Source organism: Grammomys surdaster, unplaced genomic scaffold (genome assembly GCF_004785775.1).
Source record: "Grammomys surdaster isolate TR1022 unplaced genomic scaffold, NIH_TR_1.0 186, whole genome shotgun sequence".
Lineage (NCBI taxonomy): Eukaryota > Metazoa > Chordata > Mammalia > Rodentia > Muridae > Grammomys > Grammomys surdaster.
This window is the reverse complement of record NW_021604631.1, coordinates 6745737-6758896: the sequence shown is the minus strand read 5'-3', so window position 1 is coordinate 6758896 and position 13160 is coordinate 6745737. Positions and strand designations below refer to the sequence as shown.

The 13160-nt window shown below is 38.6% G+C and overlaps 1 protein-coding gene across 3 annotated transcripts in view; it reads left to right on the top strand.

Moving 5' to 3' along the window:
- Positions 1-13160, top strand: part of Braf (B-Raf proto-oncogene, serine/threonine kinase) — a 117764-nt gene that overhangs the window by 97426 nt on the left and 7178 nt on the right. For all 3 annotated transcript variants that reach the window (XM_028768427.1, XM_028768425.1, XM_028768426.1), the window contains 3 exons: positions 2291-2337; positions 3108-3226; positions 7161-7292. In XM_028768427.1, the coding sequence (XP_028624260.1) occupies positions 2291-2337; positions 3108-3226; positions 7161-7292 (298 nt within the window). The remainder of the gene's footprint in view (positions 1-2290; positions 2338-3107; positions 3227-7160; positions 7293-13160) is intronic.

Here is a 13160-nt window from a genome sequence, read left to right as displayed (position 1 = left end):
AACCCATCCCATCAAAATGCCCATTTTCCAAACCCATCCCATCAAAATGCCCATTTTCCAAACCTGCAATGCACAAGTCTCAGCAAGGATGACAGTCAGCCAAAACTCTTTTGCCTTACTGGTAAGATTTGGGGAAACCATGATAATTTATTCTAATGGTAAACTAAACGTGTTAGCAGATCTAATCCTGCCCTAAATACCCGAAAGAATAACAACAGGAATCAACAACAAAGGCTTATACGGAACTGCTGAAGCCCAAGAGAGCCCATATTCCAACCCTTCAATGTATATCCATACTACATGTGCAGTACCGTGTGGATTTCAAACTCTGTAGGCTGAGCAAAAATAAGTATCTCTTTAAATTCTAGTAAAGACAAAACTAATCCATACTGAAAGAAAACATTTTCAGTAGTTACCTCAGTCTAAAGGTATATTTTAATTGCAAAACTGAAGAAACTCCTTTTTAACTTTTCAGCACATGTATTCATTTTTGGTAGGTGTTTGTACTTCATGGCTGTGTAGCAGTCAGAGGAGAACTATGGATAGATAACTCTCCTTTCACCATGCACAAGCAACATTGAGTTCTGCTGCGTTTGCCCTAGCTTTTACTAACCAATATGTCACTAGTTAGTAATTAGATGTCTCTTGATCGATATCTATCAAGTTCCTGACCCTAAATTTTCTCACTTCAACCCTTCAGTTAAATTTTACCTACTTTATTCTCGCTGTGTTTCTTGCAATCAGATTTCTGCTTTGCTGCTCCTCCCGAGGACCCAGGTTCAGTTCCCAAAACCCACATTGGGCAGCTGGTAACTGTAGTTCCAGGAGTCAGTTTCCTCCAGCACCCTCTTTTAGCCTTCACGGGCATCTGCACATGTGTGGCTGGTAGACGGAAACACAGCCATACACATAAATGAGAAATACAATAAATCTTTAAAAGATTTAAAGCAGATGAGACTTATAAGTGATCTCTGATTTTCTTTTGCCGTTAATGATGGAGTGGAAGCCCAGCTCTGAGAGCCATGACAAGATCATTTAGATTGTAGTCAGTGTTGTGAAGGAAATAGCATGAAGAATGATGGATGAAAGGGGTTACTCTGAATACAGTGATTTAAAATGAAATTTTTGTTCAAATAAAAAAATAGTTGCAGATCTTGATGAAGATGTGTGATAGGAAGGTGTGAACAGTCTGGACTATTTATAAATCTCTAGTTTTAATAGTGCTCATGAAATGACTTTGATTTTATATCCTGATTTTAAGTCAGAATTCAATGTGGTCACTGTTAGATTTCCAAAGTTCTTTATATCTGTTTTCTCCAGTAATAAGACTGATAACTTGCACTTACTATAGTTGATTTGGCAGCCATGTATTGAATACTTCACACCTGCTAGGCCCTGTCCCATGCATTGGAAATAAATATAAATAAAGTCTAAAACTAAAGTAGTTTTTAAAGATAATTTAGGATAACTACATATACGTGAAATGCTGGCAAGTATGCTGGTACACACCTTTAGTCCCAGCACTCAGGAGACAGAGGCAGGCAGATCTCTGTGAGTTCAAGGCCAGCCTGGTCTATGCAGTGAGTTCCAGGACATCCAGAGCTATCTCGTGAGACCATATCTCAAAAAAGATATCAACAACATTATCATCATAGTAATAGTAATATGTCATTATGAGAAAATTTCTTCCTCACTAATACTAACAAGTTTTAAGAATATATTATGCCTTGATACAGTCTTATAAATTGTCTTTACCAAACTTTCATAGTCTAAGGGAGTTTGCATTCTAAATGGAAAGCAAGCATGGACACATGAGAAACAAAGCAAACAAGGATCAAACTATTGCATTAAATTACTCTATAATTGGGAAAGGAATGATTACTTTCCGTTGGGTTTCTTGTGAGAAAAGAAGACTATTTGTTCATTTAGCGTATGAATAGGTGGAAAGTAGACTGGAAGCTGATTTGGGGACCGATTCAGCAGGGGAACATTGAAAGATGTAGGATTTAAGTGTCAAGGTGTATTTCAAGAACATGGATAAACAGGCTTGACTGAGTGAAAGGTTTGTATTGTAGCTAGTAAAAGAGAAAGCAGAGGCTGTATATAATAGTAATGTGTTTCTATAATCCTAAAATTACCGTCAATTATTATGTAAAGAGGTTATCACAATATATCAATTTCAGTTGTGTCACTATTCTGAATATGTCTGTACACCACTAACTATGCTCTGTAGATTTTGAGGCCGAAGTCTTACTCAGTCTTACTCAGGTTAAAATGTTTTGTTTTTCAGTTACTTACACGCCAAGTCAATCATCCACAGAGACCTCAAGAGTAATAGTATCCTTCCTGAAATTGGTCTGCGAAGTCTGAAAGCACCCTGACTTTTTCCTCCACATTTTGTCTTCATCTTATGTAAAACTAGTGTTGTGCTAAGATTCATATGCTATAAAGAAAATGAACCAATTTGCATGAGAGTATAATAGAGCAGGATACAGCATGGTTGGGTTTCTGAATGACTGGGCACTGTAGGAAAGTCTGTCAGAAGTCTTTATCGTAGTGGGCTTTTTGTCTTGCTTGCTTGTATTTTATGTGCCCTATAAAGTGGGTATTCTGTGACAACCGCTTTTATTCATCTGATCTGGCTCAGTAGTAGATAAGATTTGAAACTGAAGGTTCAAAATTATTTAACAGTGACATGAAAAAAAACCATTTTTCTTTTTGTCTCTCAGTCCACAAAGCTCCTTTCTGATATCATTGTATTCTAATAAAGAGTCTATATAGCTTCCCCCCAGAGTTAAAGTATATCTGGGCCAAATCAAATTAGAAAGTCCCCAGATCTCCCATAGGCTTAGGAAGGTGTCTTAACTTTATGCTCACATATTTCAGGCCTGGGACATCTTAAAAGTAGGTCATTTAAGCTAAATAGAACGAATTCTTGTTTAAAACATATTTGTTGACTTTCAGAGGGCATATGAATCATTATATTTTGACAAGAACATATTACTATAGAGCTATAGAAAGTAGCTCTTTTAACCTGAAATCTTCAAAATGCTTTTTCTAGTAGGAAAATGAGATCTGTTTTTTTTCCTTTATTTACTGCACCTCAGATATATTTCTTCATGAAGACCTCACAGTAAAAATAGGTGACTTTGGTCTAGCCACAGTGAAATCTCGGTGGAGTGGGTCCCATCAGTTTGAACAGTTGTCTGGATCTATTTTGTGGATGGTAAGAATTGAGGATATTTCTCAGTTGATCACATTCTTCAATCCTAAACTAGTGACTGCTTACTACAAAGTCACTGACGGCCTTAACAGCAGTATTTACAATTCCCTCTATTCACAGGAATAACATTGTAAGCCAGGCACATGCCTTTAATCCCAGCACTTAGAAGGCAGAAGCAGGTAGATGTCTGTTAGTTCAAAGCCAGCCTAGCCTACATAGTTCCAGAACAGCCAAAGCTACAAAGTGAGACCTTGTCTCTTATTTTTTGTGTAAATTTTTTCTTGTCTTTAAAAAAATTATTGCAAAACCAGTTTCAGTATATTTAAACAAAATTTATATTATAAATTGTTTAAGTGTTATTAAAAATTGTTTAAAATACTTTGTTTGCTGGGTTTGGTGGTACACTTTAGTCCCAACACTCAGAAGATAGAGGCAGGTGTACCTCTGTGATCAAGACCAGCCAGAGTTGGGTGAGACCCTGTCTAAAAACAAAACAAAATAATGTTCAATTGAAATGGTTTTTCTATCCTCCTTTTTTTTTTTTTTTTTTTTATGTTTGCAACCAAAGGAACATCTTAAGAAAGCTGTTCTGAGAGAGGGTGGGGCGGGTGGTGGAGGAAGAGAACACACTATTCATAACAGAAAGGCTCTCTCACACTTTTATTTGAGCCAAAATTGGAAATAGACTTCTTCACACTAAAACAAACTTCATAATTATGGGCCAATTGGAAGAGAAAAGACAAAAGAAAAGAGGATATTTTTAGCCGTCCTGTGCTCTCTGCACAGGTCTGTCTCCTTTCTGCTTTGTAGAAGAGAGTCTAAAAGATTTGCAAAACCAGTTTCTGCAGCAGGCTGTTGAAGAGTTATTTCTAGGAATCCTGCTGTGAACCCACAGTGGTTCCATGTGACCTTTCAGAGGGCCCATAGATCTTCCTGTCCTTCAGAGTGACACACTGCATACAAGATTCCAAGCTGTTGCTGTTAGGTCAGAGTAGAGAGGGCTATAGCTCTGTTGTCACCGATGTTGTATGAAGAGTAGGCATTCTCTGCTAATATCTGTCTGTTTAATATTTAAATGCATTAGTAAGTAATTTAATAGTCAGTTGAGTTTTAATGTCTTAAATATTCACAGAGGTTGTCCATATAGACAAACACTGTATGATCTTCAATTATATTTGAGTAAAAACAATCCTGAGTCCAACAGATTTTGAAATCTCAGCTCTGGCTGGGCAGTGGTGGCGCACACCTTTAATCCCAGAACTTGGGAGGCAGAGGCAGGCGGATTTCTGAGTTCAAGGCCAGCCTGGTCTACAGAGTGAGTTCCAGGATAGCCAGGGCTACACAGAGAAACCCTATCTCAAAAAAACCAAAAAAAAAGAAAAAAAAAGAAAAAAAAAATCTCAGCTCTGAGCTGACTACAGGTGTTCTAAGCATCTTTGTGCCATTTTAATCATTAAATTAATTTTCCCTAACACTGTCGGGTCACCCTGCTAGAAACAGAGAAGTTAGAAGGGCTTTCAAACCCATGTTTGTCTAAATGCCCAGAATAATATGTAGCAGTCTCCAAGAAGCAGATTCTCCAAATAGTACGGATAGACTGAGTATGATTTCTGGGATGAAGTTAGTACCAGTGGCAAAGTGGGAGAGAAGAAGCGGCCCTTCAGAGGTGGGCGGGAGAGCTGCCCTCTGGCCATTAACTTCCTTTGAGTCCCTTCATCTGAAATGTTAGGTCAGACCAGAGGATGACAAGACCCTTTCTTAGATTCTATATGACAGTTTTAAGTTTCTTTTTAAAATCCTTTGATTATACATTTAACTGTTTTAACTAATTAGAAGAGACTAATTGGTTGTAATCTCGCTTTCAGGAATCTTTTAGGCATATGATTCTAAGAAAGATTGCAGTGTGTCCCAAGGAGCTGGGGGGGGGGAGTCTTTTTGGTTCTGAAATTACAGAACGTCTCTTGGTTTGTTCTTTTTCAAATGCCTTGGTTTGTATAGTTAGTAGAGTATTAGACAAGATATTTTATATTTTCTTCTGATTACTTTTTTGTTGATACCCTGGATCAATGAGTTAATCTTTTATTCAATCATGCTGGAGTTTTTTAAGAGTAGAGTAGCCAGCCAACAATGCACTTCATTGTTGAACAAATCTTTCAGGTTAATAACTGCCTTCAGAAAAGAATATGGGGAACTGTAGAGATTGCTCAGTTGTTAAGAGCTCTGGCTGCTGTTTCCAAAGACTTGTGTTTAATTCCCAGCACCCATGACAACTCTCAAGTGTCTGTAAACTCCAGTTCCAAAGAGTCTGAAGCCTTCTTCTGACCTCCATAGTGCACAGACATATATGCAGGCAAAACACCCATACACATAAAAATTGAAATAAATTGGTTAGTTGTGATATCACATGCCTTTAATACCAGAGGCAGAGGCAGGTGGACCTCTGCGAGTTCCAAGACAGCCAGAGCTACATAGTGAGACCCTGTCAAGTTCTTGAGGGTGTAGAATATTTATAACTTGAAAAAATAATTTGATCATAAACCAGGTTATGTGGACCTCTGAATTATTTACAATAGTCTTTTCTACTTTCATTTATATCTTAGAAGAGAAATAAATTTATGTGAAAATTTTAATAAATTAGCAAATTGAAGATCTGTCACACATTTTATTTAAGGAGATGGCATACAACTGTTTGTCTAGCCATTTATCAGCAGTAAAAGCAAACTAAAGTTTAAAACACAATTCTTCAACTGATCTAAATTCTGTCACCTCCAAAAAAATTACTTGTTCATCTTATCACAGTTGTATGTGGTTTGTTTTACACCATATCACTAAAATAGCACCTGTCAACAATATTCATAACAAAACAAGTGGAGAAGACATTCTCCTCCACTGTTGTCCTTTAATCTCTTAGGTTTCCCACAGATCTTCCATTAAATGTTTCTTAACTTTGGGCGGACAGCAGAATCATGTGTAGAACTCTGCATAGCAATGTATGGGTCCCACTTGTAGATCCAGATGTTCTGGGTCAGACTGGAGTGAAGTTAGCACTGAGTAGACTGCACAGGCAATTCTGACATGCAGCTATAGTTGAGTCCTGTTATTCCTCAGGGAGATACTTCCTTGCCAAGAACAAGAACATTGTCTTTCTGCTAAATTTGCCAAGTTTCACTAATACCCTTTGCCTCTTCTTCAGTTCCTTTCTGACAACACAGTGTAAGAGATGCAAAGCGAAGGAAGAAGCCCCAGTTCTTCACCAGTCAGTCATTGTATTACACAGAAAGAAGAAACTGAGTTATACAGCAAAGTGACTAAATTATGTGAGAATTTGGTAGATATGATTTGATCTTCGTTTGCCCTAGAAGCAGCAACTAAAAATTTAATGAGTCAACCTGTTATATCTTATTTTGTTAATAAAGTATTTTTATACTACACATTTATGGTGTAACTTGGAAGGATATTTGAATTTCTCAGCCTCTAAATTCTACCATTATTTTCTAACATTCCCTGAGTTGAGGAAAATCATTTATACCAGTGACAAAACTTAATTCCCTTTCCTACTCCCAAGCTTTTTTTATAAGTGCAAGTCTAGTATTTCTTTGCCAATCAAGACTAGGAAGTGGAGACTCATCCTGGTAGGATAGTCTTGAGAAATGGTCACATTGCAGTGATGATGTTCATTCAGAAAGAAGGTTGCTGATAAAATTATAAAACCTTAGTAATGCATCATGAAATCTCAGCTCAAACCAACTCTTTCAGAATTTATAAAACAGGAGTTTTCCCCTTCATCTCAGTTGGATTTATTTCTTTGACCATTAGTAGAAGAATTACATAGTCAATGAATTCTTTAAATAAGATGTTACTTTGTGGATTATCATTTGTATTTCAGTCTTTATTCAGCTAAAGTTAAACTAGAATTTTTTCTTTTATATTTTAACAGGCACCAGAAGTGATCAGAATGCAAGATAAAAACCCATATAGCTTTCAGTCAGATGTGTATGCATTTGGGATTGTTCTGTATGAACTGATGACTGGCCAGCTACCTTATTCAAACATCAACAACAGGGACCAGGTAAATATCTATCATCTCTAGGAGTTACTTTAGTATTTCTCTTAAGGCTCTGGTTCTTTATGGGAAGGAAGTCTCGAGATGGAAGTAAATATGAATGATAGAGCTCTGATCTCTCTGATCAACTTTAGAAAATGTGTGTGTGCTTTTGACGGTATTAAGGCTTTTGCTTGAAATGTTGGTCATAAATGTTATAATGTTAATGTATAAATGTTATAATGAAATGAAATCCCCAATTTGGTGACTAGAAATTAGAGGTATTACAATCGAGTATCACCTGTTTCTTGGCTAAAGTAGAACTAAAAGAATGAAATCTGGAGCTTGATGTGGTGTGTATGCCTTTAATACTCAGGTGCCAGAGGCATCAGACAGAGCTTTCTGAGTTAGGCTGTGTAGTCCAGGCCGACCTTGCCTTTTTAGAAACAGAAATTTTTAACTTTGCTGTGATCACAGGTGTATTTTTGTCCTTTGGTTGTATCACAGTTTGTACTGTCAGAGCACGGGCTCAGCTCTGATGTATTTATGCCACACTCTTCCAGAATTATTACGGTATTTAAAACAGCAAAAAGCAGCATGCGGGGCTGGAAGATGGCTCATTGGAAGTGTTTGCTGTGTAAGCATGAGGCCCTGGGTTAAGATCCCAAATACACATAAAAAGCTAGCTATAGCCATGCCTCATGCTGGAGGGAAGAGACAAGTGGAACCCGAAAGCTCTATTTCCAGCCAGCCTGGTGGAAATATAAGTGGTAGATTATAAATAACAGTGAGGCAGAGGAGTGATTGAAGAAGACACCCTGATGCCCACTTCCACATTCATCCAGGCCAGGATACCCACATATGCACACGTGCTTCTGTGTACTCGGGCGCGCGCACACACACACACAACAAAACTGGGGAAGAAAGTATGAAATGGCTGCTTCATAATGTTGTGGCTTGTCTATAATGAAAATACTACCAGAAGGGCATATTTTTACTTCTCCCTTTCCTAGGTTCTTACTCTCTGGTCCTCATTCCAAAAGATACCAGTAACGCCTCACAAAGCTTTGCTCATCTGTGTTTTCACACGAAATTCCCTTAGCTTTTCCTTCTTCATTTCCTTCCCATCTTCTACTCTCTCTTCACCTTTCAACAGAATAATATTCTGTAACCTAGGCAGGACTTTAGATCTTGATCTTCTTGCCTTCATGTCTAGAATATTGAGAATTATAGTTTGTGCTATCAATTCCAGTTTACCAATGCCAAAGAGTGATTGAATTATCTTTGCTAAAATTAAAATGATGCCTCAACATTTTTTTAAAAATGTGTGGGTGTATATGTAAAGAGGAGAGTAATAACAATTAAACATCATTAAAAGATAGTTACCATGTAAACAGTGTTTTAGTGTATTTATGCTATATGCTGTTGTTTGCATCATGATCGTATAAAAGACTGCTTTGAAATGGAGATGCTAGGGGCTGAAGAGATGGCTCAGCAATTGAGTGTACTGCTCCTGAAGAGACCTGAGTTCAGTTCCCAGAACGGACCCTGAGTGACTCACAACCCACTCAAGGGGATCTGACACCCTCTTCTGGCTTTCATGGGCAACTGCACACACATATTTGTATCTCCACACAGATGCACATTCACACATATAAAAACAAAATACATTTTAAATGGAGGTTCTGGAGCAGACTGTGATCCCGTGAGGTAGAGTCCAAGCACCTACACTTGTTTATGCTTCTGGAATAGTTCCGATGCATAGCAAATGTCTTACTTAGGGTTTTTATTGTTGCAATGAAACACCATGACCAAAAAGCAAGTTGGGGAGGAAAGGGTTTATTCAGCTTACACTTCTACATTGGTATTCATCACTAAAGGAAGCCAGGACAGGAATTCAAACAAGGCAGGAATCTAGAGAAAGGACCTGATGCAGAGGCCATGGAGAGGTGCTGCTTCCTGGCTTGCGTTCCCTGGCTTGTTCAGCCTGCTTTCTTATAGAACCCAGGACCACCAGCCCAGGGATGGCACCACTCACAATGGCCTGGGGTCTCCCCCCTTGATCATTAATTGAGAAAAAAAAATTTTTTTTCTTTTTTTGGTTTTTCGAGACAGGGTTTCTCTGTATAGCCCTGGCTGTCCTGAAACTCACTCTCTAGACCAGGCTGGCCTTGAACTCAGAAATCCATCTGCCTCTGCCTCCCAAGTGCTGGGATTAAAGGCATGCACCACCACTGCCCGGCTGAGAAACTGTTTTAAAGCTAGATCTCATGGAGGCATTGCCTCAACTTGAGATTCCTTTCTCTCTAATGACTCTAGCTTGTGTCAAGTTGACATACAAAACCACCCTGTACACCAATGATAGGAATTATTCCAAATTGTAAAAGCAAACAAATAATAGGCTTTATGTACCACTACCTTCTTTCAATGAAGGGATTTTTAAATTTTATTTTGTAATTGTGTATTTGTATGTACATATGTGTATGTACGTGCATATGTTGAGATCAGAGGACAACTTTGTGTTCTTGGTTCTCCCACCTTTATGTAGATTCTAGATATTGAACTCAAGTTGCCAGGCTTGTGTGCCACGGGCTTTATTCACTGAGCTATGTCTCTGGCCCCATATGTTCATTTTGGTCAATAGCTAAACTCTCAGTCTTTTTGTTGATAATTTGACTTTTAAACTTCAACTCTGGTATAGTATAAAAGAAGTGTGTTCTAAGTTAGCCAGTACTTTTTGTAATGATTTGGTAAGGGCTTACAGCTTCAGCAATTTCAGTCTGCTGTTCATGACTTCATTGATTCTGAGCCCATAGTAAGGCAGAACATTATGACTTCAAGAGCATGGTGAGAAGGAAGCTATTCACCTCAGCAAACAAGAATACTGAATCACTGTATGACCTTCACCCCACAAGGATCTTGATTCAGAGACAGACAGACAGACAGACAGACAGACAGACAGACAGACAGACAGAATAGGTAGGTAGGTAGGTAGGTAGGTAGGTAGGTAGGTAGGTAGGCAGGTAATTGTTTTGTTTTCATATTTGGTTGGTTGGTTGTTGTTAGTGTGGGTGGGTGACATGTGAAGATCAGAGGACAATTTTCAGGAGTTACTTCTCCTTTCATGTGAGTCCCTAGGATCAAATTCAAATTGGTTTGGTGGCAAGTGCCTTTGCCCACTGAGATATCTTGCCAATCTAAGGTTTAAGGCCTTTTATTAAGATCATGGTTCACTATGAATTAGCTTTTGTTTAGGGCAAGAAATCTAAAGCATCCCAGAGTGCTGAATTCAGCTACCTATTGGCATTTGAGGTGATTTGTCTTCCCTGGGAGAATAATAAATGAAAATAACAGAAAGGCTTGTTCTTTCTGAGAGAAGTGAGTGACCAGCAGAAGGATGAGGCCTTCATCATTTAATTTTTTCCTTGCAGTATAGTTGAAGTTCCTAGAATTTTCCAGTCTAAAGCCAAGTTACATGTTTAGTGAAGGAGGAGGAAGAGGAAGGAAAAAAATTATAATTCATCCACTTGTTCTACTTGATTGCCCTGTGTATCCTACGTTCTTCAAACTGTTCCATCAGAGGAACTTGCTCTCAGATTAGACTTTTATTTGATTGTATTCAGGAATTTCCCTTTTTCTTTCTTGCTGTTTTTGCATCGTTCAGCTTTCCACCAAGGAACAAACCAACACCTGCTTTATGCTTTGCACTGGCTAAATTTTGTGAGGCATATAAAAATGTGAATTATCTTCACTTTTTTCCCCCTCACATCCCTTCTGAAAGAATTTTATTTGTTTTTGTTTTAGAGAAAGAATCTGGCTGTGTAGCCTAGCCTGGCCTTCCACTTCTGACCTTCTTGCCTCTGCTCTCCAGTACTGGGATTAGAAGCATACCTCACCTGTTAAACAAAGTGGGCAGGGGCAGCTTGGAGGTCAGAGATCGTCTTGGGTATCATTCCTTAGGTGCTATTCCCTTTCTGGGTTGAGACAGGATCTCTTGTTGGCTGGCCCTAGCTAATTAGGCTAGCCCGGCTGGTCAGTGAGTCCCAGGACCCACCAGTGTCTACCTCCACCATCTGAGCTCTCTCCCTAGCTCCAAAAGTATGTATCTTAATGAACAACGTGGTATTTTTTCATTTTCTCTTCAATTTCTATATATGTGGATGAATATAACTTATTTTATTTTTGCCAGAAATAGTTAGGGCTTAGTATTAATCTTTTCCTTGTTTTTTTTTTTTTTTTCAAGTGAGTACTGAGAAGATTTACTCAGGTAATAAGTAGATAGGAAAGATAGGTGTTTTGTTACAGCCATATGCAGAGTTTAATGGTCCCTAAGGCAAAAAGGGACTCAGCCAAAATCTACCAGAGACTGTTATGCTCACAGTTCTGGTTTGGCTCAATGAGAAGAAGATACATGGATCAGCCAAAGGAAGAGCCATGTGGAGCAGAGTCTAAGGAAGTCTTCCATGGGGAGCTTCCAGTTGTTTTCTCTTAGTGGAGTTATATACAGTGCTAAACTCTCCTAGCAGGAATACACAACAATAACATGGAATCTTGCCAACCAGGAAAGGTCTCTGAACCTTTTCTTTAAGAATTAGTCTCATAGGGGGCTGGAGAGATAGATGGCCCACCTGTTAAGAGCATTGACTACCTTCCAGAGGTTCTGAGTTCAATTCCCAGCAACCACATAATGGCTCACAACCATCTGTAATGGGATTCAATGCCCTTTTCTGGTATCTGGAGACAGCTACAGTGTACTCATATAAATACGATAAGTAAATTAAAAAAAAAAGAATTAGTCTCATAGATATGGTTAGCTATTTATGGCTGACCTTAGTCTCCAGCTTCTTAAGAAGTCAGATTGTTGCTACATAACCCTAAACCCCTCTATATAACATATTGCTGATTGCCCAGGGGTGATCCAAGATACCACCCGAACATCCTGAGGGTGGGCGTAGGAGAGGGCCTCCAGTGAGCCAAAGGAAAAGGCCAGCCCTCTCTCTAGGCAAGAATATTCCTTTACAGAATACCATGTCTCTCAGTTACTTGAACGCATTTCTATGGTATACTAAAAATTATATTGTAATTTGTCATTAAAAAGTATTTTAGCCGGGCAGTGGTGGTGCATGCCTTTAATCCCAGCACTTGGGAGGCAGAGGCAGGCGGATTTCTGAGTTCGAGGCCAGCCTGGTCTACAGAGTGAGTTCCAGGACAGCCAGGGCTACACAGAGAAACCCTGTCTCGAAAAACCAAAAAAAAAAAAAAAAAAAAAAAGTATTTTAATAGTCAGCTGAAAATTTTGAAAGTAAAGAATTCAAGAAACTTTGAAAGGAGTTTGTTATAATTCATTAGCGCCTACTTAGACACTCATTTTTGGAAATGTCTTCTTGATGTCCCATAATTTTTGTAACCTGAAGTGATATGTACTAGAGTCCATATTGGTAAAATGTAAAGGCCTTTTTAAAAATAGAGGTTAGGTGCAACAGGAAAAATTCTTCACACATACACCTAAGTGGTTCTCTGGCCAATTAGTTTTAAGATTTATTTTATTACTAAGTACTCATGCATGCAAGTTCCCACAGAAGCCAGAAGATGGCATTATGTTCCCTGGAGCCAGAGTCATGGGTGTTTGTGAGCCACAGGACTTAGGCCCTCTGTAAGAGCAACAAGTGTTCTTAACCAATGAGCCGTTCTTCAATCTCTAGATTAAAAAAAAAAAGTACATATGTGATAGACACAGCCCTCTTTTCCAAGACCACAAGTCATAAGAGGATGTGGATGAGACATACTCAAAATTGTCACCAATCAAGTAAAGTAGTGGATGATCACTGCAGGGTCGGTGGAGAGAACATTCTCATGTTTAGATGCTCACTGCAGGGTCGGTGGAGAGAACGTTCT